Source organism: Capsicum annuum, chromosome 6 (assembly GCF_002878395.1).
Source record: "Capsicum annuum cultivar UCD-10X-F1 chromosome 6, UCD10Xv1.1, whole genome shotgun sequence".
Lineage (NCBI taxonomy): Eukaryota > Viridiplantae > Streptophyta > Magnoliopsida > Solanales > Solanaceae > Capsicum > Capsicum annuum.
Window position 1 is genome coordinate 226579406 of NC_061116.1, and position 26024 is coordinate 226605429.

Consider the following 26024-nt stretch of genomic DNA (forward strand, 5'->3'; position numbering starts at 1 on the left):
GCAAGCCCCTCGAGTATGGTATAGCAAAATCGATGGTTACTTCCAGAAAAATGGGTATATGAGAAGTGGGAACGAACCCACATTGTATGTGAAGAAGGAAGGTAATAATTTCATCATTGTATGTCTTTATGTTGATGATATCATTTACACTAGTTCTTCTAATTTTCTTGTGGATAATTTCAAGTCTCAAATGATGAATGAGTTTGAGATGTCGGATATGGGGTTATTACATTATTTTCTTGGCCTTGAAGTCCACCAAACCAATGATGGAATATTTCTTTCACAAAGAAAATATGGCAGAGACCTTCTCAATAAATTTGGCATGCTTAATTGCAAGCCCGCAGCTACCCCAATGAATATAAATGAAAAGTTGCAGCAGGTGAATGAAGAAGAAGAGTTGACATACAAGGAGGTTTAGAAGCTTGGTTGGAGGTCTAATATATTTGACACACACTAGACCCGATATTGCATTCTCTGTTGGTGTTGTTTCCAAGTTTATGCAGCAACCTTCAAAGGTATATTATGGAGCAGCAAAGAGAATTTTGCGATACATTGGTGGAACTTTGGACTTTGGCATTTGGTACTCACGTATCAATAATTTCAAATTATGCGGGTACACGGATAGCGACTATGGAAGTTCATTGGATGATAGACGAAGTGTTTTAGCAAATGTTTTCACTCTAGACTCAGGCGCAGTGACTTGGAGTTCAAAGAAAAAAGCTACGACAACATTGTCAACCTCAGAAGCTGAGTATGTTGCAGCAACTTCAGTAGCTTGTCAAGCAGTCTGGCTAAGAAGATTGCTAGCAGATCTTCAACAAGAGCAGAAGGGAGCAACGAAGATATTTTGCGACAATAAAGCAACTATCTCCATGACAAAGAACCCAACATTTCATAGCAGGACAAAGCATATTGATATTCGTTATTATTTTATCCGTGAGTGACTTGGTAGCAAAGGAGGAAATATTGCTGGAATATTGCAAAACACAAGAGCAGCTGACGGATGTACTGACCAAGGCTTTATCAAAGGAGGAATTCATCTATTTCAGAGGAGTGTTTGGTGTATGTAGTTTTGAATCAAGAGGAAATGTTGAATAATGATTCAAAACAAAGTAGGAACTAGTCTTTTGGATTCTGTTAAGTAGGTTCCTATATTTACTCAAGTTTATTTAGTGTAGCTGAAATAGAGTCTTAGTGGGTTATAGGACCTATATTTTAGAAGTAGTTGTTTTATCTGTTAGGCTATATATTTGGGTATTTATGTTTTGTTATAGTATCACGTTATGTTAAAAGCAAAAAATTAAACAAAACAATTTTTATTTTTTCTCTGTAGCTTATTGTTTCTCTGATTTTTAAGAGTTTCTCCTCTGTTCTCTCTCCAACAAACATCTTGACAAAATGGGTAGCTCGGTGCACGACGCAATAGAATTTGTGACTATAAGCCACATGGAGATGTCCACAAATACAAGACTCTAACTTGTAACATAAATCAAATGAAGACAATTTTAATTTTTGGGTTGTTCCGAAACACAAACTTTACCATAGAATACACATAAAACAATTATTATTGAGAAGGAGCATAACTTCTTTGAACTTGAGAACTGTAAATTCAATAATAATCCATGTAAATTGAATAAGGAGCAAAACTATTATAGTACCTAATTACAAAAAAGAAATGCCAAAATTGTTAGTCACTCTTTTGGCTTAACAGAAAATACATACTCTTTAACATAAAAATAATAGGATGGTCCCTCCCTCCACCCCCCCCCCCCCCCCCCCCCCCCCCTCTTTTACTCTTTCTCTCCCCTTTATGCACATTTACTTTTTTATTTGTTAACCTCATAACAATTTCACCATAAACAGGAAAAAGAAATTTAATCAATGAAAGAATCTAATAACCCCCAAAAATAATCATAATTTATGCAGTAATATTGTTTGTTTTTTCACTCTTTTGCCCTTTCCATTCCACACACTGATTTGTAGGCCTACTCTTCTGCTTCCCGGCTTTCAATGGACAAGCGGTCTGAACCGGCGGAATCATACAGTTATACTGCAAACACAATGAACTGCTCACCGGAATTTCCACCGCCGGATTAATCTGAATCCCCGTCAGAAAATTATGCTGTAAATACAAAACCTGTATTCCGGCCGTTAATAACCGGTCCACCAACACCCCGGGCACTTGACCGGTGAACCGGTTATTGTTCAGATACAAATTCTGCACATTAGAGAACAATGGAGATATGTCCCCGAATAGCCTGTTGAAACTGATGTCCACCGTTGGAATTGTCACTTGTGAAATAGGTAAAACCCGACCCGAAAATAGATTCCTCTGCAGCTGAAGATTTGTGAGTGGGAAAGTAAATAAGATTCCTGGAATGCAGCCGGTGAACCGATTCAAGCTAAGATCCAGGTAGTTCAACTGGTTCAGCCGAGTTAACGGATAATCCACTGGACCGGTTAACTGATTCCATGACAATGACAAGTATTCAAGCGACGAGGGAAGTGAATTAGGCAAAAGGGTACCTGAAAGTTGGTTGTGTTTAAGGTCTAAACGGGTCAATCTTTGAGATCCGAATGGTGGGATCGAACCGGACAAATGGTTGTGACAGAGTATGACGTTGGACAATGCCGGAAGAGCTCCAATAGCCCAAGGAATACTCCCACTGAGCTGATTGAAACTAAGATCAATAGTTTGCAGCTCCCGGAGTAGACCCAATGACGCCGGAATAACACCGGAGAGAAAGTTCCGGCTAACTCCTAGGAATCTCAGGTTAGTCAACTGAGAAAGACTTTCCGGCAATGCACCGGTTATCCGACCCGGAACCACCGTAAACTCCACAAGCGCAGAGAGTTTCCCAATAGAAGGATCCAAATTTCCGGTTAAACCGGGCGATCCAGCTCTGGGATCACCAAGATTCAATGTGATCACTTTATCTCCCTCGCAATAAACTCCGGGGAAGTCACACGGTTCACTAGTAAAATCCCAAGAAGCAAAATAGTTCGAACCTGGCAAATCATCTAAGCCTTTTCGAATCGCTTGTAAAGCTAAGAAATCAATAGGGTCGAAGATCCCATGTACAAAGAAATTATTCTGCAGAAAAAAAAACAGGGGAGTCAGAAATACAAAGAATGGTATCATAATTACCGTATAGCTGAAGAGAAAGAATGATACAAAGAGCTTATATAAGCTAAAGTTTGAAACTTTATTTGGCTTTGCTTTCCCGTGAGAAGCAACAGGTTCTCGTGGTCAAAATGGGGTCTGTGAAAGCTTTAATGGAAACCAACAACAAAAGCAAAAATAAATTTAAAAAAGAAAAAAGAAAGTAGCTTCACGTTAAAGAAAAAGCTTTATATGGTTATGGCTGAATCTTCTTTAAGAAAATTAGGGGGTTTTGGTGGTCATTGGAGAGAAGAAGGTGAAATGAATAGAGTAGCAGATGGTCACTTTCTTGTGTTAACAAAGACAGCAAGTACAGAGTTTTTGTTTTTTCTACTTATTTCCTGGCTACAGTTAATGTTTGTGTTTTACTATTTGTTTATCGGGAAGTGTTTCAGATGGCCAAACGGTTGTACGAGCCTAGCTGGATGTACCGAGGCTCAAGTTTGGAGTGACAGATCATCTGGTTCGGGGCTTTGAGTTGATTCAGAAGAGGTCCACGTGACCTTTGAGCTTGCACAATCATCTAATTCTATTTTTTTACTACTGTCTTTTATATTTTTTATTTTGTAATTGTTTCTTTAATTTCTTCTAAGCTACGTGTTTCCTAATAATTAGTGTTGTGTTTAGTAAAATGTTACATGTATTGTGTGCACAACTTTGGGCACTATTTGTTCCACTAATTGCATTGATTTTACGTATTTGTTGATCAGCTTAACTTTAATTGATTTACATTAAATTAAATTGATTTTGTCATAACTCCGTAACCACCACGATCTCTTTGTATCTTATTGTTATTTTCTTGTATGTAATATCCGAAATTGCTGCCTAGAGTAGTAGTTTATCTCCACTGGATTCCTCAAAAACATAAAAGGACAATAAGACATTTAGTCAACAATTCTCTTATGGTAATAATCTTGTCAATGTACTCGAAACAAATGTTTCGTTGTGCTCTCAGTGTCATACTTAAAACTGAAAAAAGAGAAAAAGAGACGGAAATTTATTTTCTGAGTGGTAGTGGCCATAAAAGTAAAGGGTCTATAGTTGGAATATTTTTTACCAAATAATTAAGTAAAAAGGAGATGAGACTAATATTCCATTTCTCATTTTCCACCATAACTTAATTAGAAGCTTCAAAATTATAGATTTACTCAATGTTTACATTACATACATCAATTGAGATGCATTTGTACGTAAATTCATTTAATCAAGTTAATTAATATATGTTATCACCTTTATTGTTGTTATTTTTCTGGTTTGGTATCACGTTATGAAGCAACACCCTATGTGATATAATTTGCTACTGTATATTCTTTTGAATCTGTAGGCGAAGTTACAACTCCACTATTTTAACAAGTAAACATCGGGTGCGGGTAAATTTTTTTTGGTAACCACAATCACTCTCCCTCTCAACAATGTCATTCTATATACACAGAAGTCTCCTAATAAACACTCTATTACTATAGGTTTGTTTTGAAGAGTTTAGCATCTCTATCCTTTATCTGTCTAAGTATATCCGGCTCTTTGCTGAAACGTTTTCCAGTTCCTAGCTTTTCAGGTGCGGGTAAATTTGATATTATGATATTTATTGGTATAAGAAACATGCAATAAGTGTGGCTGTTATAGGTACAGGTAGAGCACAGAGGAAGTGTGGAAAGAAAAGCAAAAGGACAGTTGACGGACGCCGCTATTTGTTGCACTTACAAGGACTGGACGCTGCTCCCAATTTGTTATGACGGACTTCGTTTGGTGCATCGTCCGTATATCTATCATTTATTATGAATGACCTGTTATAACAGATAAAAATCACATGATGATGTAAAAAAAGAAATACATCGATGATGCATCAAACTTAAACTACTTCTCTTTTGGGGAATCATTTAGAAAATTAAGTTTTGTACATCGTCAGTGTATAAAATATTTTACACTATCAAGTAAACTTGACTTGCTATTGTAGGTTACCTAACTTTTTCTTTTTTAATCTCTATATAAATAATTAAATAACCTGTAATAACAGATCAAATTAACTGATAGTGTAAAGTATTTTGTGCAATCAAGGTGCATAAAACTTAAACTCATCATTTGGTTATCAACGTGGGAAAGTTCTAATTCTATAAGAAAATGTTACACAATGCTCTAAAATTTTGTAAACCATATTCTAATATTTTGTTTATCTCAAGGACTATATTTATATAATTTAAAAATTTGAGGATATTTATTTGATAATCTAAAAAAGAAATATCACTTTATACTACGTTATATATTACTTAGCTTTTTATATGACAAATATTAATATTAATTTGCATGGCGATTTAATATTATTTTGTGCAAAATTAAGTGAGTTGTTAAAAAGAGTTCACAAATCATTCTAGGCAACATAAACAAGTAGACAATGAAAACTCGTATTTCATTAATCAACAAACATGTTAGAGTTGTGATTTTAGTCGAACTCAATTTACATTTTTATATATTTTTAAAAAGTACTAATTTAATGTAAATACTAAATTTTAAATCATACAAATCGAATAAGTTATGATAAAATTTTAAACTCTAAATCTATCACCATCAAAAAGAGTAATGGAGATAGGGATGGATTATAAAGTGGCTAACAATCAGTTAATTATGTGGTCCAAGGACATATTATAGAGTAATCATATTAGCTTTTCACAAGATATGGGACTTCAATGTTCATAATAGTGACCAGAAGTTGTTATACTATTAATAATGGGTTCCCATTCCCCACCATTTCCTTTTAAGTTGTTTCAATGTTTAAAGCCAAAGCAAAGTAGTATGGTCGTAGTTACAAAATGATTCTTTTTTTTTTTTTTTAAAATGAAAAAAAGAGCAAAAACGTCTTATACCAATATACTTAAATCAAACAAAAGCCTCTTTTTTCTTCTAAAAGGTATAAAGGTCTCTAGTAAATGGTGGCTGGTACATATAATTACATGATGTCCCAATTTGCTACTATATAGTATATATCATTGACTAATAATATTTTGATGTCAAATTATACGATTGTTATCAGACATTTGCTTTTACAAAAGCCAAAAGATGCCGCCCAACATTTGGAGATAATTCACGCTGAAATAAAGGAAGAGAAAAAGAATGGACACTACTCACGAATATATGTAGATACCAACATAAAAGTTTAGAAAAAATGTAGCACAGTTCCTTTCATCTTTCATTCTCCATCAATTCAAAACATCCATTCACCTGTATTGTGAATCATATATTGCTTATGCATTACAAGCAAAAAGTTTTAAAAAAAAATAGTAAAAATATATAAAAAAAGAAGCGCGTAGTGCAGTATTGCATTTCCTTTTGATTCCAAAGAGATTATTACTTTTACCAATTTTATTTTTTTCATCACCTCCTGTATTTTTATTTGTAAAGATGTTGTATTTCACAGAATAATGTCCTCAACAAACAATACGAGAGCCTAGAATTTTCATTAAAGAAAATATATTAAAATATAAACAGATGAAAAAGTTAAGGAGAATTCAACATATAAAATATACTCATAAATGGAAGAGATGAGTTTGTAGTCATACATTGGCCAGAAATGTGAATGAGTGTAAGCAATGAGTGTTTCTATTAGAAAGTGTGATAGATTAGTATAAATAAGTAGTCATCTTTAAGTTTCAAAAAAAAAAAAAAAAGTAGTTTCCAAATTATGAAGGCAAACCACTTACCCATAATATACATAATCATCAGTATTGCTATGCACCACCAGAAAACAAATGATACGTTGATTGCTTATTGCCAATTCATAAACATAATTTAACATTGAGTATATATAACAAGTAGCCCAACCAAAACAATTAGATCAATGACTTTCACTATCAAAGAAGTTGATTAATTAAGGAAGAGATGAGGATTATATTGTACTCATCTTTCAAATAACTCATTTTACCAACCCTTCATTCATTTTCACAATCTATTTCAAGAAGATTTTGGTATATATGGATGTTACTCATATATACAGCTCGTACATGTTGAGTGTTTATACTGACCTTCTTATCATAATCGGGTTTTCCTTTGGGTACCATAATTGGATTTTATTCCTTTAGGAAAAGGAAAACATATTCTCCATATTTGGTTAATCCTTGTTCTTGTAGGAAAAGATTATATACTCTAGAAATATATAGAGGCTCTCCTTTCTTCTAGTTTGGTAGCATCTACAATGTAGTCCTAGGGGTTTGAGAGTTTCGTTTAGGGGGAGAATTTGTGAGACACAAGTGTTGCGGTATCACTTGTGTGAACCTCTTTTTATTCTGAGTGAATTTGTGTGAAGTTATCTATCTCTATATTTTGTGAACTCTTTTATGCAGTGAATTGTTCATCTCCTTTTGTGGATGTGAGTCGATTAAACGAAATACGTTAAATTATTGTGTCTCTTTTGGTGTATTTCTCCTTTATCTTCTTATCCATGGTCTTTCGAGGTTTGCTTTGCGAGCTTCCGCATGACACTTGATTATTTCGGTCCTAACAATACTTTTTCCATAAAGATTCTTTTACATTATCAACATATATTTTAACATGCTATAACATGTAACTTTCGTGTATTCCAGGTTACGAATTTCACTATTTTTTTGTGAACGATACTTGTAGTTATCACTTAGCAACACTCTTACATTTCACTTGATATGCGTCAACATCCAAATATGCAACTGGCTTCTCAAGATCAAAATATCTGTGCTAAATAGGAGTATATGGCAACCATATAGTGGAAACATAACTATACCATACAACTGAATTAGTAAATGCATTGAGAGGTGTGTGTTTAGATTAGATTGCACCAACCCCAACAACCTAGGGAGTATTTGCAGTAAATATAAGATGAGGGGGGTGGGTGGGTGGACCAACATTATGGATAGCATGAGCCTAGTACTTTGTACAGACAACAAACAGAGTGAGTGTAAAGGAAGAAAGAAACAGAATGTGCACATTTATGAAGCTTAGATATCACGTCTCTTTCATCCAACTACACTGTCTTCAGAAGAGGCGGGTTCACGATGATGAGTTCGATTGAATTCATTGCTTTCGCTTCAAACTAATTATACATATACAAAAAAAAAATATATATATATATATATATTGACGAGATCATTCATTCTGAATCCACTAATCCTAGATTTAGGTTCCTCTTTGGTCACTCTTTATCATTTACTCATGAGGAGTTGGCCAACGGCAATTATATAAAAAGCTGATTTATTGAACAACATACAGATCAGTCAAACAAATGCTACCACATGCATCAACATTGTCATGTACAATATAACAAGGTGAACGAACGCCTGAAGTTCTAGCACTTAATAATGTCTGAAGCAATGAAGCATTTAACAGATGACGGGAGATGACCATGAAGAGAAAAAAAGCTCAACAACTAAAAGGTGAAAGGAATTCTGATGTAGGAGATCTGTTATTCACATGGAAATCCTTTGCATCTACAACATTAGAATAAGCAATCGAAGTAGGTCACGAAATCTTGAAACTCATAGTAATGCCAACTTTTGTCTCTACTATCTTTGTCTCAGGTAAGTGGTGTTCAAATCATTAGCACCTATGACAGGTCAGGAATCCTACCACCAGCCGCCAGGATTTGCTGCTCCAGCTGCAATTTTATAAAACAAACTGCGATTTAGCTTATTTAACAAACATCGGGAAGAGACAGAAAAAATCTTGTTTCATTAAGTAACTCATGATGTATCATAGATAGTTGTTGACATCTTTGGTAATGTGAAGAAAATCAAAGACAAGGTGCTAAAAGCTTTAACTTACTGGGAAACATATTCGACTTTAGAGAATCAAAAGGTTTTAAAGAAGCCTAAGAAGATCTGAATAATACTCTTCTTGCTGAAGAGAATTTTAGAAATCTGGAATTAATTTTTCCAAGCAGACAGTAACAAGAAGGACTGATTCTTCCAAGCAGTAAAAAGCAGGGAATTTCAAAGATGTCTTGCCAGGAAGGACTCAAAAATCCTAGAGTGGAAAAGATTAAACCAGATAAGGAAATACTGAGAAGGCAGTTAGTTTCATTATCTCATAAAACACAGACTTCAAAGCCAATATCATGTTGTAATTATTAAATACTGTGTTACCTATAATTCGTATTGTGGCTACCATACATGAAATTATTTATGAAAGATCTAATTTGATGGTAGAACATCAGAACCTCCTCGGTAAACTTCACGTATCATATATATAAGTATCATTTTCTTCAATAAAATGATACGTAGACTTGGAAATCCCTTGTATCTGTAGAAGAGTACTTACCCTTAACAAGGTCTCAAGTTTGCTCTTCACAAGAAAGTATTCATGTTTCACTTGTTGCAGACGTTGCACACATCTGCAAAAGGAATAAGAAAATTATGTACAAGGCTATAATGTGTCCAGTCTCATGGGTACATTTCAAAAGTTTAACTTTGACGGAACACACACAATAAAAAGACAGCATGAAGACTTGAATCCAAAATAAAGCAAGGTTACAATGGTGCTTGTCATTTCTTACGACCATTTTTTGATTATATATGCCATATCTGTAAGCAATTAATAAATTAGAGACTTTGACTTTTATGTTATCTCATTGAGTTTGTAAGTTCCTATGAAGAAAGTGAATGAAAATGTATTACATGTTTGTCTTTTATTAGTCTAGAAAACCATGCCACAACGTATTGTCTTATACTAGCTTATAATTTGTTTTATAAGTGTAAAAGCATAATAATTTGTCTGATATAATACCACAACACAACTGGAATGCTAGCTAAATGCATTCTTTACCAGAAAAAGACCCAGATTGCTAGCTAATTAAATGCATTCTTTAACAAAAAGACCCAGATTTTACAATTAGAAACTTCAATTAAGTGGATGAAAAAAAGATACATATATAAACACTCGGGAAACTAATGCAGACTTCAGAATATTTGATCCAGAAGCAAGTGCAAGATGGTACTTTTAACTAATTCTATGCAGATCGCAGTTCATAACAATGTCTTCCTAACAGGAAACAATAATTTAGTGAAAATTTGGGGACTTGTGGTCTATTATTGTGATCTAATAACTTCAAAAATAAGAAATAATCAAGAATGGAGTGGCATGCTAAACTCAATTTATCTTTTAACATCCAGAAACATCTCTGCTCAAATCCTTTTGTTCTCTATACCTGCAGAGATAGTATATATAGACTCCCAGAAGGCGTGATTCATTTTGTCCAGAGAGAGAAACCAAAACATAAAGAGATCGGGATGTTTGTTGTGGCCCACCGAGACAAACACTGGTGATTGAAATTATAATGGGGTATAAATGTTTCGAAAAGAGAAGTTGGTAAGTTCTAGACATCTAACCTCGTAAATGAAGAGCCACATAGCATCAAATAAAATCTGGCTAAGCCAATGCCATATAAACAAATTTCGCAAAGAACCAAGAATATACAGCATGATCTCAGGTAAATCTAATATCATATTTTCTATGCATTGATACCTATTAACAACCACTTTGCTATGCAATATAACAATGAATTAATGATTACAAATCAAAACGACACTTCACATATAACGTACATGGTACGAAAAAAAATTTCCAGCAAAATTTTTCCTAAACATCTAAGCAGCCAAATATGTTTATGTCAATTTTCTGAAAACCCAAAACCTTATACAGCTAGATGGAGGAAGGAGAAAAATATATAAGCATAAAGCAAAACTCACCCTTCCATGTTCTTCTCTTCACAGAAGTTTTTGAAAGCAATACAAGCATTCTTTACTCTTTGTGCACCTATGCTGCAAGATATAACAAAGATTCAGATCAACAAATTAATAATAACACTAACATGTAAGAACTCCTTAGAGACTTCGATTCAGCTACCTAATCACTATGATCTTAATTCAAAGAGCATAAAAGATAAGTAAGCTAATCTTTGACCACAATAAAGTCACCATGACCAAATATTCAAAACATTAGTACAAACAAAAATATTCTTGAAGCATCAATTTAGTTTAGTCAACGACAAAAACTGGATACCTAGAACTGCTACCCTTGAACTGGTGGACATGGGAATCAACTTGCTTAAAATCCACAACCTGTTGTTGACTGTACAATTGAAGAAAAAAGAGGACTAATTATCCAATGGTTCAACATCAAGTAATCAAAACAAAACTAAAAGAAGAGAGCTAAATCTCACAGAGCTGCTGCCAGATTGTTGACTAGCTTTTCTGAATCTTCAAAGAAAAGTGAGACTACTTCAAAAACAAAATCTGGGTTGCTCTCATCTTGCAGTTTCTGTAGCTGAAGAAACTGATCATCCAAGAATCCCTTTTTCAAAACACACACACACAAAAAAAAAAAAAAAAAAAAAGCAACATCAGAAAAAAGCCCCAAATTTGGAGAAAACAAAAAAAAAGAAGAAGAAAGAAGTTCACCTCACGGTACAAAGCTGAAATGAACTCCATAAACTGTTTCTGCAATTTTGCTACAATTTCCATGACTAGGCTGTCTTCTCCTTACTCAAAAACTCAAACTTTACAGTTGTAACTTGAAGAATTGCAGATCTCAGAGACGTACAGATTTGATATGGTAGTAATTTTAAATTGCAATAAGTAAGAAAAAGGCGTAGACGAGGAACTTTAATTCATAATAAATATATATATGTACCAAATCAATTCATTGACTTTTGCAAAAAGAAGCCACATTCATTATGATTAATATATATCAGGAAAAGTACAAGTATTAATGAAATTTCACGTTTTGCCCAAATATTAATTCGTATTATTGCAAAATTTTAATGTTTCAAAAGTTAATTTAGTTCCTTTCTGGCTAGAATCAATCACATTGAAACTAAAATTGGATAATTGCTTCTATATCATCAAACAATTACCTTTATTTTATTAGAATATTTATTATGGTGCTAAAGTTTTCGAAGGTAAGAGTTTCCTCTAAGCATAAACTTGTTGAACATGTAAAGAAGTGTGTATAAACTAGTTAAATTACATAAAAAAAAAAAAATTGTAATATGCTAGCAGATAAAAAAAAATTATTTTTTAATATAGGAATATAAATTTTGATTTGGACATTATGTTTGGACTTGCTCAAAGAGAAAGGATTCAATAACTAATAAACTATTGTTGCATTTCGTAAATACACAACCTAATTGATATGTTTTGGAATTATACAAAAATTCCTCAATTAACTTCACGTCATATATAGTGTTGGAAGTAAGGGCGGGTTTTGTAAACTCATCATAGACAGAGAAAAAAATCATATAGTCCATTCAAATAATTAAAACAGTTACATGGAGCCATTAATGTTCCATGGCATATGTTTTTGAATAAATATCCTAGCAGATACTTAATAAATAAGACTTTTGAGTTCAAATGTACAAGCAATTGAGAGAAGGTTAGGCCAATGTTAACGTCATATGGTCATTCTATATGTTTTTATCCACATCAATATATTTTATTATTGTTAGTTGCTTTTTTAAAGTACAAGAAGCCATTGGGTTTACTATGACTTTTTATTATGTTTAACCATACCCAAGAAGTGATTAGTGGTCGGTGGTCCTAGTGATGATACTACAGGGTTCTTTGGATTTGTTGTGTATCTCACTGGCTTATTTATAAAACATCCTTGGGCATATTCTATCTACTTGAATAATTGTAATACTAGTGAATATTCTGCAATAAGTATTCACATAACGAGAGAATCAGAGTAATTCAACAGCGTCAATAGTTTATTGATGTGAATCCACTTTTGCTAAAATTTTCTGCATCAGATAGCTTTTCGTTTTCTTGGTCTTCCACATTATCGGCATAGGCATATCTTTCCATGGATGGTGGGTGTTATTCTTTTCTGCAGATTAGCTCCAATTGCATCATAGGAATCAGAAATGTATCGCTTAACATAACTTTAGAGACTATAGTCACTTCTTCATTGATTTTGATGTAACGTGTGAACAATGACAATTGTTTCAGTAACTATAGGACGCGTTTGGCATCCAGGGGTCACAGACTGACTTTAGATCCTTGCCTTCATACTTTGCGGCAGGGAGCAAAATATGAGCAGAGGCATAACACTCCATGCTTTCCATTAAATCATGAGAAGAAACGTGAAGATCCATCTTTTGTCAACTCAGTGACACAGTTTGAGCCATCTCAGACGTCAACTGGACTGTTCCTGCATACTTAAACCTCTGATCATTTTACATTCTTCTGCACAAAAGAGGTCTTCATAGTGCCTCGTCCAATGGGAAGATTTTCTGCATCTCCTGATAATATCTAGGCTGCCGCGGTTGCCTTTGAGAAGCTGCAGAACCTGTATCCACTGTTCAGTTCAGTTCTTGATGAATGGACAGACAAAAGTTGTTAAAATTAGCGAGAAATCTGATAGCATATGAAATATCCAACACTTTCTGTTCTGACATACACCTCAACTGATGGGAGTGGTTAGATCATTAACATGTCTGAATGGCCTCGCGTATGTAGAATAGAAATTTAAATTGATCGAGCAATGTTCAGCACGCACTTGCCTGACTTATTTGTGGACGTATGATGGAAGACTGTTGTATACACAAAGAAGCAGCTAAGACCATGAGGTTCATTTGTAACAAGTTGTAGTCATCAGCAAGTGAAGGATCAACAAGCTCTCTAATTCTGTTCTTCTTCAGCAGTGGTTTGGCCTAGATTATAGCAAAGAAGAAATATTTCAGATTCTGTATCGGCAATACAGAGTTCGATAAGAAAATAGAAGCAAAGTGTGCTGGAGAGTCAAGTCATACCCATAAGACCAGGCTTTGCTGTGAGAAATCAAGAGCTCGGCGTCCAGTGATAAGTTCCAACATTAGCACTCCAAAAGCAAAAATATCCGTTTTTTCATCAACTATGCCATGCATTAAGAACTCTGGAGCAAGGTAACTGCAATCTCAATTGCAAGGTTAATGAGAAGAATTATCACACACAAATTGATGTAGTACTAGACCAGACACCTAAGTTATACCAACCCAAATGTGCCTTCAAATTTCGATACAGTGAGGTGAGTCCACCGCTCTGGCAACCATTTTGCAAGGCCGAAGTCACAAATCTGAAATGGAAACCACAAAAATTTAGATGTTAAAGCGCCTAGCTTTTACAAGCTTATCTCAGTAGTGTGACCAACTTTATTAGCTCTATGACAGCGGCTTAACTGTTAGCTGTCTAAAAGTTAAGTAAATAAAGTCCCTTTTGACTGTAAACCGCTATTCCATCTTAGGTACTCTTTTAAGTCTGTATAAAGAGGACGGAATGTCCCTTCTTACAAGATTCATCTGGCTAATATTTTGTTGACGCCAAAAAGTTCAGCAAGTGAGAAATTAAAAAGATTGTTTCCAGTAAGTAGAGGTTTGTGGAAAGACTTGATGCACAGGAATGAAATATTTGGCTTGTAAAATAAGAATATCAAATACTACCTGATTAAAAAGGGTTCAAATTGCAAAAGCCAATAGTACCTGAGGCTCAAAGTCTTCTGTAAGCAAGATATTTGCAGCCTTAATATCTCTGTGAATGATTCTTCTTTGACAACCCTCGTGAAGATAGCGCAGCCCTTCAGCTGTCCCGATAGCTGCCTTATACCTGATTTTCCAGTCTAGTTTCTGCGTTGACACTTTAAAACACTAAACAACTCAGTAAGGTCATATAAGAACAAGAAAATGATTAAGCACCACGTTTGAGACCATAAGAAGCACCGACTCTGCAACATATTGGCCAAGCTTCCATTAGGCGAAAGCTCAAGAACAAGATAGAGTCCGCCTTCAACTGCATAACCAATCAACTTGGTGGTGTTTGGATGATTGACATGAGCCATTATTCCAAGCTCAGACAAAAAATCCCCTGTTCTCTCATCTTGAGGTCCCCTCGTGAGCCGCTTAATCGCGACAAATTGTCCACTTCTTAAACATCCTTTGTAAACTTCTGCATAACCACCCTTTCCTATCAAGTTTTCTACAGCACGAAATGCACAATTTAACCATCAGAGACTACACAATGTGAGATCTTTTCTCTTGTAACTTTAAGCATGCCACCTCAATTAACAAAACAACAACAACCACGCCCAATCCCAGGCAAGGCGTGATCGGTCATATGAATCCACACTAGTTATATCACACCATTTAAGGTCATCACACACTTGTTATACCTCAAGGCATCTATATCTCCTACTTGTATATTAATCTCTCACGTGATTAAAAGATTCCTAGAAAACATAAGACCCTGGACGTACTATCTTGAGTGAATCATAATCCTGACTAATCAGTATCGTCTATATAGATCTTTTTCTTTCATTTTAAACTGTGTCACCTCAATTAATAAAACAAATTGGATTGAAAAGTGATTTTACCAACCTTGTTGGAAACTGTTGGTTGCAGCTTGGAGCTCAGAGAGGGTGAAATTCCTCCACTTAGGCTTGAAGTACTTGAAATCATCATCAACAATGGGACTTTTCACAGCCCCAACTAACTCTCTCGTGCTGCTGCTAAATCTTTTAGACAGTACTTTAAGAGAAGAACCTTGAGGATCCTTAGCTAAGTATCTCTTCGATTTCGTTCGAAATAGCTCGAAAACTCCAGCCCATCTTGAAACACGCCTGTTATGTTTTGCACCTTCCAATTCTGAAGTGCTAGCTTTTGAAGAGTCTGATTGTGACACTGCAGCCCTCAAAAAGTCCTCTAGAACTGTGTCCGGAGAGCCATTTACCTTTAATTTGTCCATGTCTAGAAGTTCCAATACCTAGCGTAGAGTTGCACAATTGTTTTTTTACAAAGTTTCAAGAATTCAAATTTATTAAATTATACAAAATTTTATGATTTTAGGTGCCTCTTCTGCATTATACAATCAATATATAAAATGGATAACATTCACCAAACTAAAAAGAAAAAAGAGATTGGTTTTGTTGAGAGACAGAAGTAAATCATAATAATATAAAGGAAGCACACATAATACGAATTACTGTATAGTAAAACTAAGTCACATGCATGATGACAACATAGCCATAATGCAGAAGAAATTAAACGGACGAAGATTTTCAGGGATTATGAAAAGCAGAAGTGAATTGAATGGTGAAAGAAAGAGAAGAATAAATGGAGGTCACAGCTAACAATTTACCAAAAGACTGACATATCAGCTCCTCAATTTGTAATAAGCTACCAATTTATGGCAATGTTATGACAATGGATTCCGATACGCAAACTTTAAAGTTTTTTCATGAAATTTATATATTCAAAAATTATGTAAAAAATATTAGAATATATTTGATAAATATGTTTGACTTCTCGAAATTCGACTTGGCATATTCTTTACACAGTTACAGTAATAATAAAGGTAAATTAGGAACAAACGTGAAAAAAAAGTACTGAAGAAAGAAAAAGAAAACAAAAAGAGAGCAGTAAAAGGTATAATAGGAAACACGTACAGCCTTTAATTTATTGCCTGTTCTTTTTCTCCACTATTATGTCTATTTTTATTTTTTTGTTTGTTTGAAAATAACGAATTCAAGTTTGCATCAATAAATATATTTCCTTTCTATTGGTTTTTGATATTTGGTTAATTATTACTGTTATTATAATTATGATTCGAACACATAATTGACATATAGGCAGATGTTTTATTTTCTTCCAAAACAAGCTAGCTTACTTACTCCATTATTCTTCACCAACCATAAAAATTAAAGAGTGTTTTAAAATATAAGGTAAATATTTACTTCAAATTGAACAATTGATTAACTTTAACAGTCAAAAAGTAAAATATGGATACACAGCAGCTGACAAATATGGATTACATAAGAAATATATCTTACATTTAATTATTTGACGGTTATATATAGTATAAATTTTTGCCCCAAAATAAAAAGAGAAATGTGACATGAAGGAATATACGGTGATGAAGATTTTTTCGAGGGAAAGAATGATGAAATCGTAGTGAATAAGAATATTTTTTGGTAAAATACGTACTACTCTAACGTTTATTGAAGTAATTGCTGCTCCTCTACTCTAGGGTAGGTAGATATGTCAATTTAACAATTTCCATTTGGTTTAATTATTAACTACTTAAAATTTACTGATTTGATTAATTTGAAATATTCACATCAGGTAGAAGGAGTGTTCATAGTTTGATTTGTATGTCTACCTTTCTCCTCTATACGTCTAAGATCATCTTAAGTTAACAGTAAAGTTCACCAATGATAGTTGGCTCCATATATTTCATTATTTGTCATAGCATTGGAGCCCTTAACCCCTTAATTCTTATTTATTATGGTTACGACCCTTTCTTTATTATAGTAAGAATTTTGTCTTGATTCGATAATACGATTTAAACGTGACTTTTCATCTACCCACTTAATTTTATTGAATTATTATTCTTTTCGTATATATATTTCACTGACAAAATGCATTCAGTCAATTATCACTTAACAATTAAAAACTGATCAATTAATACAAAATTATATAACATGTCCTCATTTACTTACCCAATTGACACTGGCCTAACACTCTCTCTTAGAACTGAAAGCTAACCAAATTAGTCAATTTTTTTAATTATTAAAATCACACCAAATATAATACATATTTATAAGTTTAGTTATTGTAGGTTTGGTTAGCTTTTTTTGATTTTTAATCAAACCCAATGGTGCTTCTCTCTCTCCCTTTCCCTACTTTCTCACTATAAAAAAATATTAATTAGTAAGCATTTAATCATAAATATTATTCATAATATTTTGAAATACGTTTTCATTTTATTTCAGAATACTTATTTGACTATGAAAATCAAAAACATATTCCGAAATAGGTTTTCACAATTTTTGATTTTTTGAGAAAAACCTCTTGAAGTGTATTCACTATTTTTGGATTCAATTTTTCTTATGACTTTATTTTTAAATATCACCCCAACTATTTATTTTGTACAAAAACCACCAACCAAATTAAAACACTACCTCGATTTTTATTTTTGATTTATTAGTGATGTTATGGAAGATAGAAACACGGCATTGATTGTCTTCAATGTTCAGTAGTAATATTGTTTACTTTTTGTATTATGGTGGAGTTGTAAAATTTAATTTGAGTTATTTTACTAATTTTTAGAAATTGAGGATATAAATCATATTTATAAAAAAGTATATTAAAAGTCTAAAATATTTTTGAAAAATATTATGGTAAAACACAACTTCAATTCTATTTTCAATTTCAAAAAATATCAAATAAAATATGTTTTTTGTTATAAATATATTTACATTATAGTGAATTTCTATCAAGATCTACTTTGATATCTATTAGGATTTGAAGCATCTGTCTTTTACTCAGACTAGAAGTAAATTTTCCTATAAATAGAGGAATTTTGTTCATTGTATTCACAATCTCTTGATCTTTCATCCTCAAGAGAAGAAATAAGAATCACTCTCTTTTCTCTCTCTACTCTTGTTCTTTATTCTTTCTTGCTTTATAACACGTTATCTCTTGTTCTTTATTCTTTCTTGCTTTATAACACGTTATCTCTTGTTCTTTATTCTTTCTTGCTTTATAACACGTTATCAGCACGAGACTCTATCATGAGCACTTATTCTAGAGCACTTATTCTACGATAAAAGCAAGAGATGTCAGGTAAAGTTTTGATTGAAAGAAAAAAAAAAAGGTTATCGTTCTGTCTTCATAATCCATATATGACCTTTAAAAGGTAAGTCTTTATTTTACTAGGTGTTATTTTATTTTATTTCTTTTCATATGACTAATAATTTAACAAAACTTGAGTTCGTTGCCTCGAGCAAGAACTACCTCTCACGGGTGTTGGATGTTGAAATCCACTTAGATGTTATGGGTCTTGGAGACGTCATAAAGAAATAAAATACAATATCTAATCAAAATCGTGCTAAGGCTATGATTTTCTTGCGTCATCATCTTGACGAAATTCTAAAAATTGAATACCTTACTACTAAGGATCCACTTGTTTTGTGGAATAGCCTAAAAGAAAGATTTGACCACTTGAAGATGGTCATCATCCCAAAAGCACAATATGAATGCATACACTATGAAAATAAGATGTTGGGTTCAAGTCTCATTGATTTATGCCTAAGACGTCTTTATATGGATAAGATGTTGATTTTGAATCTCAATGCACCATACTGATGATATTATGATGGATAAGGCAAAATAATGGGTATTTGGTGAAAATTCATGAAATCCGACCCATTGAATATACTACATTCCACGAAGTGAATATGGTAGCAATATATGATAAGTCTGAAATATGACAACTTACTTCATTCTTGAGATGTATGTGGCAGCAGTGCATAATATGTATGAAAGGAAACGAGTGATTGAATGCACGAATATAAGCGTGAAGGGACAATATGATTATGATCATCAAAAGTGATGATATTTTCACACGCATATTATGATCATAAGATATGATAGAGAAAAATTCTCTATATTATATGTATGCCTCGATTTGCTTCTGAAGTAGCAAAATCTTGAAAGAGGTTATAAGCTATCATAATTTGATAGGCTTAAGACAAGATCATATTTCAATCCTGGGGAATGAGAAGCTTATTAATGCAAACGTGGACTTGATTGTGATGGTATCACAACTCACCTCCAAATGAGGCAGAATAACTGAGAAGAGTTATTTCAAAATCTACTTCTAAAGTAGTAAATCTGAAATTTATTCATGTAATAGTAAATCTGAAATTTACTAAAGAAAAAAGTACATGTCATGGTAAACTTAGAGTTTACTAGAATAAACGTTCATAAATTGATATGAACAATTGTGACATCTCGAAGTTGTGCATATTGAATGTTAGACATGTATTGAAGAACTAGAAGATTCTTCGAGAATTGTTTATGTCGTTTGTTCTCATGATAAGTTGGCTGGACCAACTAATGTTGGGATTGAATTCCTTAAATCTGAAAAAGAATAACAAGTGAATAAGGGTCCGTTCACCTATCATGTGATATGTTGAAAAGATGCATCAATAAGATGATCACATGTACATTCGAGAAAAATGTGGTGTGAAATATAACAATCTACCCATAATTTTATACAGAGATAATTCAGCATACATAGCACATCTTAAGGGAGGATTCATAAATGGAGATAGAACGAAGCACATTTTGCCAAAACTTTTCTACATACATGAGCTACAAAAGAACGATGATATTAACGTGCAACAGATTCGTTCAACTGACAATGTGGCTGATTTATTCACCAAATCTTCTCCAATTTCAACTTTCAAGAAGATGTTGCACAAAATCGGGATGCAAAAGTTCAAGGATGTTCTCATTAGGGGGAGTTAATACGCATTGTAATCTTTTTCCCTTACGAGGTTTTGTCCCACTGGGTTTTCCTTGAAGGTTTTTCATGAGGCAATCGAAATGCGTATTATTAGAGATGTGTACTCTTTTTCCTTCACTAAATTATTTTCCTACTGGATTTTTTCTAGTAAGGTTTTAACGAGTCGCATTATCTACCAATTAGACATTCAAGGGGAAGTGTTATAAATATATTTACATTATAGTAGTGAATGTCTATCAAGATCTATTAGGATTTGAAGTATTTGTCTTTTACTCAGACTAAGAGTGGGGGGTTTTGTTCATTATATTCACAATCTTAAGAAAATTCTTTATTCTTTCTTGCTTTATAACATTTTTGGTTTTATAGCCTAACGAATCCTCAGTACATCTTATTTCTCGTTCGTTGTTAAATATTGGCGCCATGTTTCCCCAAAATCCAAATTCATATGTTTACATCTCTTTGGGGATGGAGACTATGCTGACGGCTCCCACATGGCTTGTTTTTTTTAAAAGAAAAAAAAAGAAGAAGAAGAAGAATCGTTTTTCCAAGCTAAGGCCTGCCCGCTTATTATTTTGGACCACGCCTAACTTGTACTTCACGTGCTTAACCATGTTAAACTAAGAATAAGATTATTTTCCTGTGTGTTAGCTAGCTAACACTCAATTATTGGACAAAAAGGATCTTATCTTGCAATTAACAAAATTCTATTTCACATGATTCCTTTATCTGTACCAACTCTTTTGTCTTTGATTATCATTTGAAGATTGAAAAGTAGTAGTATTAGTTGATTGATTATTTGACAGGTCTACGAGAACAACACCCCTTATTACTTTCCAAGAACTAACTTACCCTGTTACTTCTTTTTAGATTGATTGCAAATACTCTATCTTGGCTTGCTAGTAACAATATGTTGCATTCGATAGTTGCCGTATATCGTTAGCCACAAAATTGTTGTTGTTTTTCAATTAACATGTCTCAAATTCTATATGTTTTCCTCTTTCTCCATGTATCATTTCCTCGTTTCTCCGCTACTACCTATACATCATCATCATCCCATCGGACACCGGCCAGTAAAAACTCCTCATCCTCTCTATGTCCTCTTGATTTTGATGCTTTTCGTAAAATGATCGACAGATCCAATGAATATGTCACTATGAATGTCACCACACAGTGCCACTACATTCGTCAAGGCATCCGTCTACTCCAATCCGACTATCTCCGCCGCACCAACTATTCCTTTTTGCCTCCCCTTAAATCTGTCGAGTCATGCTGGAGTACCTATGAGAACCTGGTCGATGACTTCATCCCCAAATTCAACATTAGCAGCTCCTGCGGCTTCAATGCTACCTTATGGAGCTCTCCGCGTTGTATGAATATCACCTCTCGCACTGAATTCGAGTCTAGACTCTCACCTGTAGCCCTCTCTGATCTCATTTCTTCCTGTAACCGTTCTCTTGAGAACAGTTCCCCCTGCGGCACCTGCATAACCAGTATCTCCAAGCTACTTGCTAGCCTTTCCAATGCCGATTGTACTGGTTCCGCGTTTATCTACACAGCAGCATTCGCCAATCACTTTGGGCCTACCAACAGAGATACTGCAAGATGCCTATTTGCTTCCGATATAACTGCAGCTACATATTCCAATCAAAGTAATACTAGTAAGAAGAATTTTAGTACCATCATTGTCATAGCCGTAGTAGTATGTGGGTTGCTTTTTATAATTCTCAGTATGTTTGGTTATTGGTTTTCGTTGCGGAGAAACAAATTGAGCTGCAAGTGGGAAAATATCAGATTTGATAGTAATTTGGGTTCAATGAGAGGAACCACAACTCTGGTTAGGTTCACTTTCGATGAAATTAAATCAGCCACGAGAAATTTCTCGAGGGAAAATATTATTGGGCTAGGAGGGTACGGGAATGTGTACAAGGGCGTTTTGACTAGTGGATGTGAAGTAGCTCTGAAGAGGTTCAAGAATTGTTCGGCAGGTGGTGATTCGAGTTTTATTCATGAATTGGAGGTAATTGCCAGTGTTAGGCATGTCAATTTGTTAGGCTTGAGAGGATATTGCACTGCCACATTTCCTTTGGAGGGTCACCAGAGGATTATTGTCTGTGATTTGGTGAAACATGGCAGTCTGTATGATCATTTATTTGGGTTGAGATGCAACAAATTGAGTTGGCCCATTAGGCAGAGAATTGCAATTGGCACTGCTCGAGGCTTAGCTTACTTGCATTACGGAGCACAACCGGCTATCATTCATAGGGATATAAAGTCTAGTAATATACTTTTAGATGAGAATTTTGAGCCCAAGGTTGCGGATTTCGGATTAGCAAAGTTTAACCCCGAGGGAATGACGCACTTGAGCACTCGCGTGGCAGGGACAATGGGATACGTAGCGCCTGAATATGCACTGTATGGTCAACTGACAGAAAGGAGCGATGTTTACAGCTTTGGAGTCGTACTTCTTGAGCTTTTGAGTGGGAAGAAAGCTCTTATAGCAGTTAATGATGGAAAGCCCACGCTCGTGACAGATTGGGCATGGTCACTGGTTAGAGAAGGGAGACCATTAGATGTCGTAGAGGAAAATACTCCAGATTTGGATCATCCAGAAATTTTGGAGAAGTATGTTATGGTAGCTGTTCTCTGTTCTCACCCCCAGTTGTACGCGAGGCCAACGATGGATCAGGTCGTAAAGATGTTGGAGGCTGACATTCCAGTTCCGGTTATACCTGAGAGACCAATTTCTCTCATTGCTGATCTTGATGATATCGACAGGTCGATTAATAGCAGCAATGGATCGGGTTATATGTCCACATCTACAGGCTATCAACTATACAATTTTGAGCATAATGGAACCCCTGGAAGATGAATCGTTCTGTTTAAACTGCATTGAATTATTTTGAGGAATCTGATTCGATTGTTACCCAGAAAATGTTCTGGTTGGATCCTTTTTTGGTTCATTTGCAGTGGATATGTTAGGAACAAATGACATAGAATATCCACACAAATTGTACAGTGAATATGCATATCTAGTAAGCATTCAATTTTTGAGATACAAATTACTGGATTGTCATGTGCTTATTTTTCCGATGAATGAGCTGATACGCAAGGTTGAAGCCCCGAGGATACTTACATAATTGATCCTAGGCAAAACGTGTTTTATTATTGGCAGCCAAATTAATATATCCGGGCATGCAAAATGTGCATACATCAAGTTTTTTTAAAAATCTGTAGCTAAATGATTTTCTTAATAGTAAGGTACGAATATGTGCTGCATTTAAATCTATTCCTGCTTGTTTATTTACCACTAATACTTATCCTTTTTCTATGAATGAAATCTCCATGAGTTCATTGGGCTTTCCTCTCTTGCATTTTGTATTGGGCTGGAAACTCAATACTTAATTCTCCTTGAGTCCAGCCCGACATTTGGAGAAAATTCATGGGCCAAAGCCCAAGCAATCCACAGTAATAGCAGCAGATATGCACTAGCAACTAGCAAGCGAGTAGCAACTTTCCCAAAGATCAAGTTGCGATGCTCTAATATTTCCAAAATGAAATTTAAAACACTTTTCCAAAATTATGAAAATATTTTCAAACTGAATTTCAAAATTTGATCATAACAGAGATCATAAAGATGAATATCCAATTAGTCTTGATTTTTGAATTCCTATTGTTTGAACTTTGAATTGTGATATCTTAATATATTTCACGAGAATATTGATAAACATATTCTTCCGTCATTTTAACCTTTTTTTTTCTTAGTTACTAAATTAAAGTTATATATACATACATATAAACTGACAAAGCATTCGTCCAAAGTGATCATTGTAGTTCTCATAACTGCAAGATTTTTCTCCTCACGATTGGATCGATGTTCAATGTATCAATTGTCTAACCTATTGCAACACCCCGCATTTCGGGCTAGAATAAAAATCATGACTCTGATGCGTTGATAATCCCAGAACCTTAAATCCTATGTCAATTTGGCATGTTTATGTAGTATGTGAATCCATTTGAGCATGAATCAAGGACGAGTTGAAACTATTTCGATCGATTAAGTTTTAGTGGATGTTGTAATTTGTGTCAGTTTCCATCGACCATAACTCTCTGTATATGTCGAATTAGAGAGCCTACTATGTGTCAAATGATAGGTCTTCGAGTTAACTTTCCAACGATACTAATTTTGCTAAAATCCGACACCCGAGCAAGAGGTTATGACCTTTCAAAGTAGTATGCGTCGCCTAACCAATCGCACATGGCCACTGGAAAGCATAGGCGATAGCATATGCGGCGCCTGTGTAAATATAGGCGATATCATATGCGACGCATATCTTATGGTTTCAAGTGACTTAAATACATCCATATTCATCTAAAAATTCTCAAGAACACTCTCAAGGGTTTCAAACTAAAAACCCAAATAAATCAAGATTTAACCGTGGGTTTTCAAAATTTATTAGAGATTCGGAATCCCCAATTCACAGACTTCAAGAAGCACCCATTATTTTCCGAAATAGAGGTACACGGGGTTATCCTAAATTCTCATGGGCATAGAAAAATCCTGTTTTAGAATGGGATTTTTGAATCTATGTATATATTCATGTATTAAATGTTTTAACATTATTGTTTTGGTCTTTTGACCTTCCCCAAAGTGATTTTGAGAATATGAATGTATGAAATCATGTATTTAAGAATGAATTCTTATTGAGAGAGCATGATTTTCGGTGAATTCCCTCTTATTATGAATTTTTCAGATTTCCCATAGTATAAGAATTGTTTTGCAATGCATCCTTGAAAAGCACTATATGAAATGATTGAACTCTTGTTATGATTTAAAGGTAGTTTTAAATCACTAAAGAAGGAATCTAGCATGAATATTTAATGTTCATAATGCATGTAATGAAAGAGTGCATGGATTTGCTAAAGGCACTAGACCACTATATGTTAATGAAGTTTTTGCATGATTTTGACTTGAGTTTCGAAACACGAAATCTTCTATATCAGTTGCATGTTTTTGGTGGTCTAAAGTATGCTTTAAATGAAAATTTTAGCTTAATGTATTATGGCTCAGAAATCATGACTTGCAAGTCTTGGTATGACGATACCAATTCAGACCAATGCCATATCAGACTCAGACTAATAGACATTTCAAACTATCATGATTTTAGATATTAAGAATGTTGCATGTACAGAAAAGGTTAAAAATGGGCATAAAGAGATGTTAGGTGGTTCCCTGAAGAGGGCTTGAGTTCAAGCAACTCATTGCCTAAAATCGTGGTTTGCCGACCCGGATATATTATTATACGCTGACTTAAGTGTCGTGTGGCGTATCAGACTCAGGAACTCCAACCCTTGCGGCATACTTGGGTTGGAGGCTTCCCTGCCGAGTCAATGGCGGATTCCATATCGCCCGTGGAATATCAGACTTGTAGGGGATACCACCTAACTCAGAAGTAATACACAGATCAGAGTTTGAGATTTACAGACAAGTTACATGTTTTCAGAAGGTGCCCATGTGTTTTTCAGAAACTGTTTTATGCATAATGTTTGATGAACATTTGCTCTCACGT

The 26024-nt window shown here is 34.3% G+C and overlaps 4 protein-coding genes across 5 annotated transcripts; 1 reads left to right on the forward strand and 3 right to left on the reverse strand.

The window, feature by feature from the left end:
• Nucleotides 1-1568: 1568 nt before the first annotated feature.
• Nucleotides 1569-4930, reverse strand: LOC107875241 (LRR receptor-like serine/threonine-protein kinase ERL1). Its single transcript, XM_016721866.2, has 2 exons — nucleotides 4865-4930; nucleotides 1569-3094 (listed from the first exon to the last, which is right to left on the reverse strand). The coding sequence occupies exons 1-2, from the start codon at nucleotides 4913-4915 to the stop codon at nucleotides 1919-1921; spliced, it is 1227 nt and encodes a 408-aa protein (XP_016577352.2). The 5' UTR covers nucleotides 4916-4930; the 3' UTR covers nucleotides 1569-1918.
• Nucleotides 4931-8357: 3427 nt separating this feature from the next.
• On the reverse strand, nucleotides 8358-12301 carry LOC107875243 (histidine-containing phosphotransfer protein 1). The gene is made up of 6 exons (XM_016721869.2): nucleotides 11578-12301; nucleotides 11340-11470; nucleotides 11180-11248; nucleotides 10867-10938; nucleotides 9440-9512; nucleotides 8358-8777 (listed from the first exon to the last, which is right to left on the reverse strand). The coding sequence occupies exons 1-6, from the start codon at nucleotides 11638-11640 to the stop codon at nucleotides 8727-8729; spliced, it is 459 nt and encodes a 152-aa protein (XP_016577355.2). The 5' UTR covers nucleotides 11641-12301; the 3' UTR covers nucleotides 8358-8726.
• A 758-nt stretch (nucleotides 12302-13059) lies between these two features.
• LOC107875242 (receptor-like cytosolic serine/threonine-protein kinase RBK2) lies at nucleotides 13060-16438 on the reverse strand. Of its 2 annotated transcripts, none has more exons than XM_047414243.1 (7): nucleotides 16285-16438; nucleotides 15525-15909; nucleotides 14875-15126; nucleotides 14634-14788; nucleotides 14151-14230; nucleotides 13929-14064; nucleotides 13060-13829 (listed from the first exon to the last, which is right to left on the reverse strand). In XM_047414243.1, the coding sequence occupies exons 2-7, from the start codon at nucleotides 15889-15891 to the stop codon at nucleotides 13665-13667; spliced, it is 1155 nt and encodes a 384-aa protein (XP_047270199.1). In that variant the 5' UTR covers nucleotides 15892-15909; nucleotides 16285-16438; the 3' UTR covers nucleotides 13060-13664. The 2 variants fall into 2 exon arrangements, with proteins under 2 accessions (XP_047270199.1, XP_047270200.1); XM_047414244.1 differs by lacking the exon at nucleotides 16285-16438 and having other exon boundaries at nucleotides 13060-13465; nucleotides 13680-13829; nucleotides 15525-16278.
• A 4652-nt stretch (nucleotides 16439-21090) lies between these two features.
• On the forward strand, nucleotides 21091-23727 carry LOC107875244 (probable LRR receptor-like serine/threonine-protein kinase RKF3). The gene has a single exon (XM_016721870.2). It carries the CDS (start codon nucleotides 21428-21430, stop codon nucleotides 23324-23326), a length of 1899 nt encoding a protein of 632 aa, XP_016577356.1. The 5' UTR covers nucleotides 21091-21427; the 3' UTR covers nucleotides 23327-23727.
• The last annotated feature ends 2297 nt before the right edge of the window (nucleotides 23728-26024 follow it).

What these genes read in the sequence shown, in the direction of transcription:
- LOC107875241 (XM_016721866.2), bottom strand. Translation starts at nt 4,915, where the DNA reads ATGCACCAAACGAAGTCCGTCATAACAAATTGGGAGCAGCGTCCAGTC. An exon ending in GGGAGCAGCGTCCAGTCCTT is followed by an intron (nt 3,095 to 4,864) that starts GTAAGTGCAACA and finishes TTTTTTCTGCAG; the next exon opens with AATAATTTCTTTGTACATGG.
- LOC107875243 (XM_016721869.2), bottom strand. Translation starts at nt 11,640, where the DNA reads ATGGAAATTGTAGCAAAATTGCAGAAACAGTTTATGGAGTTCATTTCA. An exon ending in TTTCAGCTTTGTACCGTGAG is followed by an intron (nt 11,471 to 11,577) that starts GTGAACTTCTTT and finishes GTTTTGAAAAAG; the next exon opens with GGATTCTTGGATGATCAGTT. An exon ending in GAAGAGAAGAACATGGAAGG is followed by an intron (nt 9,513 to 10,866) that starts GTGAGTTTTGCT and finishes TTCCTTTTGCAG; the next exon opens with ATGTGTGCAACGTCTGCAAC.
- LOC107875242 (XM_047414244.1), bottom strand. Translation starts at nt 15,891, where the DNA reads ATGGACAAATTAAAGGTAAATGGCTCTCCGGACACAGTTCTAGAGGAC. An exon ending in AAATTTGAAGGCACATTTGG is followed by an intron (nt 14,065 to 14,150) that starts GTTGGTATAACT and finishes TTGAGATTGCAG; the next exon opens with TTACCTTGCTCCAGAGTTCT. An exon ending in TACGTCCACAAATAAGTCAG is followed by an intron (nt 13,466 to 13,679) that starts GCAAGTGCGTGC and finishes CAGTGGATACAG; the next exon opens with GTTCTGCAGCTTCTCAAAGG.
- LOC107875244 (XM_016721870.2), top strand. Translation starts at nt 21,428, where the DNA reads ATGTCTCAAATTCTATATGTTTTCCTCTTTCTCCATGTATCATTTCCT.